This window comes from Pseudonaja textilis, chromosome 18, assembly GCF_049901715.1.
Source record: "Pseudonaja textilis isolate UNSWEBS1 chromosome 18, rPseTex1.2, whole genome shotgun sequence".
In the NCBI taxonomy this organism is placed as follows: domain Eukaryota; kingdom Metazoa; phylum Chordata; class Lepidosauria; order Squamata; family Elapidae; genus Pseudonaja; species Pseudonaja textilis.
In genome coordinates this window covers 6238327-6246617 of record NC_142007.1, presented here as the reverse complement: position 1 = coordinate 6246617, position 8291 = coordinate 6238327, and the positions used below count along the sequence as shown (strand labels likewise).

Here is an 8291-nt window from a genome sequence, read left to right as displayed (position 1 = left end):
TTTATGTAGCTATTTACATATTTATACACCAGTATACATAGTTATGCCTATTCATACCAAATTATTTCATCATACCATAACTTTTCATTTCATCTATTTTGTGACTACCTTGCAGCTGATTTCATAGCACTCTGTCTCTTTTCTCTCTTTCATTTCCATTGAAAGCCTATCCATTTCTGCACACTCTAAAACCTTTTTTATTATCATAATATCAGAGGGAATGCTGTCACTTTTCCAATTCTGGGCAAAGGCTATTCTTGCTGCAGTTATTATATGTAATATAATATATTGGAGTTTCTTACTTTATCTCTTAATATACCCAATAGGAATGTCTCTGGTCTCAATTCAGTTTTCTGTTTTGTAATTTTCTCCAGCCATTTCCTAATTTTAAACCAATAATTTTTTAGTTTGAGGGCATGTCCACCACATATGGAAATAAGTTCCCTGTTTATAATTGCATTTCCAACAATTTGCTGATCTATTAGGGAACATCTTAGCCAATCCTGCTGGGGGTAAATGCCAACGGTAAAACATTTTGTATAAATTCTCTATAAATGCTGCTGATAGAATTAGTTTATAGTTTATTTCCCATAATTTTTTTCCAATCTTCTCAATATTCCAATCTTCTCATTCATAATATCAGAACTGAGGTCAGGTACCCATATGGGCCACCATATCTTCACAGTGCGTTTAGCTTCGATTGATCGAGAAACGAAACAGTTCTGTAAATCTTTTCATTAAGACCCTTTTGTATCTATTCTAAAAAAACAAAAGCTGGCCGAGGAGAATATCTTGTAAGCAAAGTCTTGGTTAAGGCAAGAGTGCTCGGATGAGTCAGGAACTAGCAGGTATGAAACCAGCAGGTATGGGGGCCATTATAAGGCTGACTTCCCATTGTTTTTCAAATGGAAATGACTTCCCGCTTCTCTGCTCCTCTTGCAAGAGTTATCTCAATGGCCGTTAGGTGCCCTAAAGTGCTGTGATATGCAGAGAAATTGAGGTTTCCCCATCCCCCCAAGTATTTCCTGGGCATGTTGGGGGGGACCACTTCCCCCATGGATGCGGCAACGGCATTTCTGACTGCCTTCAAAGGAGGAGGTTTCCTCCAGGAACACTTTTTGGGGGGATACAGAAAGAGCGTCGTCACTTGAGACTTTCAAGAAGAGATGAGACTGCCATTTGTCAGAAATGGTGTAGGGTAGGGGTTGGACTAGATGACCTACAAGGCCCCTTCCAATCATCCGTAAATTTATCTGTCCCTGGGTTGGCTGTTCTAGCTCTTATTGAGCCCAACAGATTGTACCGCTTCCTGCTTCTTAGCGGAGGCGATCTGCATGAGGATAATTAAAAAGGATGTCTCCACAACTTAAATTAGGATTAGAAAGTGGTAAAGCAGAATTGAAATTAGGGTGGGGGAGAGAGCGCTGAATCTTAAATACTAAACTGAATGTAAAACAAGAGATCTTGTAGCCACCTATAATGGCTTAAAGTGTATTTTTCACGGTGGCAGTAGGGTGCTTTTCATTGGGAATCTTCTTTGAGTTTCCTTCTCTTCCCTGCACCAAGAGATTTTCCATTAAGACATTAACTCCCCAGGAATTGCTTGGACAGTAATTGCTGGTTTTAATCAATGTTTCTCTCCCCTGGAGACTTGTATTGTAAGATGGGTGGCTAAATTGCTCGAATCACGCCGTGAGACGGCGTACTCACCCTGAGCTTTGAGAATCAGTAAAGTGACAAGCTAACAAAGATTCACAGCTTGACTTCCCTGCAAGCAACATGTGTGAATCTGCAATTGGTGTATTCCCCTTGGGTTCCCATCCGTCTTGCTAACTGAGCCTTTGGCTTTCGTTCTTCTGTTTCCTGCCTGCTGTGCTTTCCTCCCCTTAGTAAGTTAACAGCAGCAGATAACTTGACCACGTTCTGATCCTTTGATCCTTCTGGCAGTTTGTGGGCTACGAGGCTCTGTTTTTGTCAACGTTTTCTTTAGAATCCACTTTACATTGGTTGAGCCAACCATGGCCAACAGCTCTAGTGCTGTTTCTCAACTCCAGGGTTACACAATCTCCATCAAGTGATACCCTTTATCAGCTCAGAGGGGGAAAAATAACTTTGTGGAAATCCCAGTAAGCGGTCTGAGATTTGGCCGGGTAACCCGTGTGTCTCAGACGAATAACCAAGTAGGGGCTTGTTCCTCTTGGCGTTAAGACAGGGGGCACGGCTTAACCGGATTTTTTCCCTAACTCTAAATGAGAGTATTTAGACTTAATTGTCGCTTGGCATTCCGAGATATAGCTGCTTATCAGACCGGCCATCTTTCTCTCCCTCTAGGTTGGCACTTATTGTGGGATTGAAACATGAAAGTCATTTTGCAGCTGTTTGCAAAACAGGTATTGTCATGCACTGAAGAGATGTTTGCGCTGTTGTGTGATATATATCAGGTGTTGCATGACAGAAATCCACCCGGCAGGGCCTGGAGACTTTACAGCATTCAACTTACCTGCATCGTTTTGGAAATGGAGCTGGCGAAGACTAAGTTAAACACGGAACTTGCTCATTGCATACGGACATAGGGATGTTCAGAGAGATTAATTCCCCCGCCCCCACTACTGGAATAGTGCTCCAGTATCTTCTTATTCCCTTTGCACCCATCAAGAAAAGTGAACAGGACAGGACGTGTATCAAAGTTGGAAGCAGTGTTGGTATTCTACCGGTTCGGCCAAGCCAGTAGCGGCGATAAGCAGCGCAGACAGATCCGATTCTCTCTGAAGCTGTGTATTGGGCCCACCCGCTGGGCCCGTGCTCCCATACTAACCTTTATGTCCCGCTTTGGAAGCGCAGCTGTTTTGCGCAGCACAGCAATTGTTGCGCGGCAGCTGCTGAAGCAACGGAGAGAGGGCAGGAGGCGAGTCGAAGCGCCTCTGGGCCTGCCCAAAATGCGCGCTGTGCACGTGGCAAAGCGCGCCCAAGCCACGCCCACCGAACCTGTAGTAACAATTTTTGAAACGCGCCACTGGTTGGAAGGGACCTTGGAGGTCATCTAGTCCAACCCCTCCCCCCCAGCTTGAGCAAGAGACTGTTGCACATAAGACAACAGAAATCTAAACTTGAATATTGAGAAATGTAAACCGAAACGAGCGAACGTTGCTGGGAAGTTGAGGAAGAAATACTGCTGCTGTGAGTGATCTCCTTTTATTTCCAAACTAGGCTTTGTGGTTTAGACCTGACAGTTTCCATGGTAATATAAAAAAACAGTACTGTTGGATCATATGTCGGAGATCAAATCTCTAATTCCTTTGGAAATTGGATGGGGAGGAAGCCATGGCCACATTAGCAAAGACTGGTCTCCTTTATTATGTGGTACAGATAATTTTGCTTTGGTGCCAAACCTCCTGTCCTTCGTCGGCTATCTGAATTCTAGCATTGCTATTTTCCCATTCCACGCCCCTCATTTCTTCCACCCCTCACATGAACACATCGGAAAAGAATAAAAACATTTTATTAAAGCTAGAGAAATATTTATGCCCAAATTCTTTTTCTTAAAAAATATGCATTGTGTTTAATATTGAAACAGTTCCTTTTTTTTAAAAAAAAAAAGTAATAAATATAAAAATAAATTAACATTAATAATGAAATATTGATAGGAAGGAAGAATAACTGTCCAGAAGTCAAGAGTGCATTTATGGAGCCGTTTGGGAGGAAGGGTTTTATAAATAACAAGAAGCTGACTTGCAAAGTGTGGTCTCTGGATTATTCTTGGCAAACCACATTAAGGTGATGCTTGAGCAGTCTGTGTAAAGCCTCTTGGAAGTGCCAGATTGGGTTCATTAAAGAATAAAAAGAATATAAAAATCTTCTGTGCCTGTAGAGCAGCAAACATCAAGAATAGAACATCCAACAGTTCTTCGTGTACTGCTGTGGCCTTCTAAATGTGCACGGTGCTAATCGAATTAAAGCTAAAGCATAGCTTCTTATGTAAGCTATAATTATGGACTCCTCCACTTTCCATAAAGATAGGGACACGGTGGCTCAGTGGCTAAGATGCTGAGCTTGTCGATCAGAAAAGTCATCGGTTCGGATCCCTAGCGCTGCGTAATGGAGTGAGCTCCCATCACTTGTCCCAGCTTCTGCCAACCTAGCAGTTCAAAAGCACGTTAAAAAAAAATGCAAGTAGAAAAATAGGGACCCTTATTTTTGGTGGGAAGGGAACAGCGACGTTCTGTGCGCCTTCGGCATTTAGTCATGCCAACCACATGACGACGGAGACGTCTTCGGACAGCGCTGGCTCTTTGGCTTTGTAGCAGAGATGAGCACCGGCCCCTAGAGCCAGAAACGACTAGTACAAAAGTGCAAGGGGAACCTTTACCTTAACCTTTTTACCATTTTTAATGTCAAAGAAAAGGATCCGAAGACAGGGGGTCTTCAAACTTGACAGCTTTAAGACTTGTGGACTTCAACTCCCAGAATTCCTGAGCTAACATGGCTGGAGGAGGAATTCTGGGAGTTGAAGTCCACAAGTCTTAAAGCTGTCAAGTTTGAAGACCCTTGGATTAGATAGGTAGGTAGGTAGGTAGATTAGATAGGTAGGTGGGTAGGTAGGTAGATTAGGTAGGTAGGTAGATTAGGTAGTAGGTAGGTAGGTAGATGGTAGATAGATAAAAGATAGATCAGGGGTCTTCAAACTTGGCAGCTTTAAGACTTGTGGACTTCCACTCCCAGAATTCCTCCCCTGGTCATGTTAGCTCAGGAATTCTGGGAGTTGAAGTCCACAAGTCTTAAACTTGCCAAGTGTGAAGACCCTTGCCCTAAGATATTTGAATGGGAAGAGGAGGAGCAGGCTTTTGTTTCAGGGGATAAAAAAACACAGGAGTGTGGCACGCCAGCAGTAGACCAATGATCTCAAGTTGTAGTAGTCAAGGGTTTGGGAAGCAAAACAGAGAAAGGAGATGCAAGAAGGGGTGTGCGTGAGGGGGAAGGGGGTTTACAAACATTCAGTAGCCTGAGGGTCTTTCCAGGCAAGACATATCAGGCTGGCAGGAGGCCACGTGGCTGCTCAGCTTGAGGAAATAAGGCACCATCATCAAACGGCACATGGCGGTTTCCAACAGACTTGCCAGAAGACGGGCAATAAATACTGGGCTGTGAAGTGGTGGGGGTGGGGGGAAGAGAGGCACTAAACTGCCAGCATCTTTGGCGAGGGGAGGTCAGGTAGATGCTCCACTTCTTCAAGTATATACCAGGAAGTCTGTTTTGCGAACGGTTGTAGCCTGAGCAAGCGAAGAACGGTAGCCACCGAGGGCAGCGGAATACCAGATACCAATTTCTTTGGCTCAAATTGGAATGCCGATCGTGGTCACTTGTTCTTTCAGTCCTAGGAGGCTGTAGGCAATTCGCTTCTGGTGTCCTGGTAGACGCACGCCAATTTTTTTGATATCCCTGGCGACGTGAAGAAGAGACAAAAAGAATTAGTCGGGGGAGAATCGTGCTGCTTTCAGAGCCGTTGGGCAGCTTAGGTTTCTTTCCTTTAAAACCGCCAACCGCAATATGTAATAATTCATGCTTTTGCATATTATAGCCTCTGTGCAGTGGGATTGTAAAATCCCTCAACGGAGATCCCAAAAGGCCAGATATCCCGCTGCATTTAATGAACCGCTCTTGCTTTTCTGGCGGCATAAAATGGCTTAATTATAGGGTAGTCTTTGCTCCTAAGAAGACAGTAGGCAGAGCAAATGGAATTTGCTGTACTGCATATATTTTTTTGGGGGGGGAGAGGGGGGGAGTCATAATTCCAACCTCTAAATGTTGAGACTCTAGAAAAAGTGCAGAAAAGAGCAACCAGGATGATTTGGGGACTGGAGGAACTGGGCAAGAACTGGGCCTGGCTAGTCTAGGGAAGAGAAGGACCAGGGGAGACAGGAGAGCAGCCTTCCAATACTTGAGGGGCTGCCATAGAGAGGACGAGGGGGTCAAGCTATTTTCTAAAGCACCCGAAGGCCAGACAAGGAATAATAATGGATGGAAAGTAAACAAGGAGAAATTCAACCTGGAAATAAGGAGAAACTTTCTGACAGTGAGAGCAATGAATGAATGGAACAGAAGTTGCCTTCGGAAGTTGTGGGAGCGCCATCACTTGAGACTGAACTCCCATCTGTCAGAAATAGTGTAGGATCTCCTGCTTGGGTAGGGGGTTGGACTAGATGACCTACAAGATCCCTTCCAACTCTGATTATCTGTTAACTCCTTTATTGTGAACACATGACATTCTCATACATAGCCACCCCTAAGCAAATTTTTTTAAAGGAAAATGAAGTGTGCAAATACGTAATTTTCCAAGCTACATTCATGGAACCTCCGTACAGAATCTCAAGTCATCCGGGTCCCATGGTTGAAAAAGCACTTTTGGGGGGACAGTCATTGACCAGAAAGGAAAATGGCATTTAAGTGTCCCCGGGATGGATTTGTTAAGAAAGGTGTCTCATTCCGCTTACGCATAACGTTTGCACAATGTGCATTTCCTACTTCCTGCTAAAGATTATCATTGATTGGCGAGAGAAGATCTAGTTCTCTGCTGGGTTGTGGTGGGGGGGCAGAGACAGGACAGATGCCTCCTGCAGCATCCTGCCTTCCAAAATGGGGGCACGAAGGGGCCTCACGTGGCCCATTTTGGGCTAGCAGAGTGCTGCAGGAGTCCGTGGAAGCCAAAAACGGGCCATGGAGTCGTTGCACGAGAGCCACAGACCTTTGGGCCAGATTTAAGCACCCTGCAGGCCTCGAGATTGACACCCCTGCCTTAGAAGGTGGGTGCTAAGACAAATCTTTTAGAAGACAGGTGTAAATTCTTCCTACGGAGCAGAACAGAGACTTCCAAATGCGGTGGAATGAGATAGCCGGTGGCCTGTGGGGAGGGGAGAGTGGAAGGTCAAGGGCTCAGCCACCCAAGGCCCATTTCCTAGGGCATGCGCCCTGCAACGGCCACACTCACTCGTTGGTCATCTGCACCACCTTCTCAATGACGTTATACCCAGCCTCTAGGAAGTGCTCCGTGTACTGGTGCATTTTGATGGACTCCAGCCATTCCGCCACAGTTCGGAACGGAACTCCCTCTGAGCCGCTGGTGCTGGGTAAGCGGATGGAAATCCTTCGAAGACCAAAAAAAAAAGGCCCACAGCTCTTTAGTGCCAGATAATTTTGAAAATAGGGTTGGGGATTTGGGGAAGGGAACACGGCATTCTTATTTCTGGGCCTTATTTCTTAACATATATAACCTTCTAGGTCTGTAATGGCGAACCTATGTTTACTTTAAGTTTTAGTAAGTTTTACTTTTACTTTACTAAGTTTACTTTATTGTCACTGCACCTCATACAACGAAATCAAACGCCATCTTCAAGTGCACATTATGACCATGAACACAAACATAAACACCCATCCTTCACACTCCACGCATTGAAATGAAAACCCCCGACACTGCACTATACAGTAGAATTCAACAGAGCTCCTGCCCTGGGATAGAAGCTGTTTTTCAGCCTATTCCCAGCCATCTCTCTGGGCATGTCAGCCATCACTCGCTGTTCTTCTGGATTCCGGCATGCACATGTGCTCCGACCAGCTGGTCTTTGCACACGCATGAGCTCTGGAAATCAGAAGAGCAGCTCCCTGGAGCGCCAACTGGTCTTTAGGCGCGTACGCAGGTTAGAAACCGGAAGACCGGGTGTGCTAAGTTTCCAGTTTCTGGTGCTCCTGCGCGTGCACGATCGGGAGCTGCTGTTCTGGTTTTCAGCATGCGCGTGCACACTCCCATTTTGGCACTCGGTACGGAAAAGGTTAACTGACCCTGTTCTAGGTCAAGAGTCAGGGCCGAAAGGCATAGAGAAAGGTTCCCAAACTGCAAGCAATGTTCGAGAGGAAGACTTACCGAGGGTCAAACTCCGCCATAGTCTTGAGGGATTCAGGAGCGCGGATAAGCTTGTCCAGGATGCTAACAATGTCAGTGAATTTAGGCCGCTGGCTTCTCTCTTGCTGCCAACATCTCATCATCAGCTGGTAGATGGCAGAAGGGCACTCCAGGGGGGCAGGAAGTCGAAAGCCCTCGTTAATTGCTTTCATGACCTATTTGGGAAGGGGACGACAAGGGTGGAAAATGGAGCTAAAGGAGGATTTTCCTGGCTCGGATGGCAGTGAACTGCCTGGAGTTGTGAGGGAACCCATCACTTGAGGGTTTTAAGAAAAGATTGCTTATCTATTTGCCTGGAATGGACAAGAACGGCGGGCTGGCCATCTTAAAGAGTCAAAAG

The 8291-nt window shown here is 45.4% G+C and overlaps 1 protein-coding gene across 1 annotated transcript in view; it reads right to left on the bottom strand.

Annotated features, from left to right (window-relative positions):
- Positions 1-3481: 3481 nt before the first annotated feature.
- The window catches only part of EPHA2 (EPH receptor A2), a 36172-nt gene continuing 31362 nt past the window's right edge, over positions 3482-8291 (bottom strand). The window contains exons 15-17 of the mRNA XM_087915102.1: positions 7913-8106; positions 6983-7138; positions 3482-5436 (exon numbers count right to left, since the gene is read on the bottom strand). Coding sequence (XP_087771228.1) covers positions 5331-5436; positions 6983-7138; positions 7913-8106 — 456 coding nt within the window. The 3' untranslated portion in view covers positions 3482-5330. The remainder of the gene's footprint in view (positions 5437-6982; positions 7139-7912; positions 8107-8291) is intronic.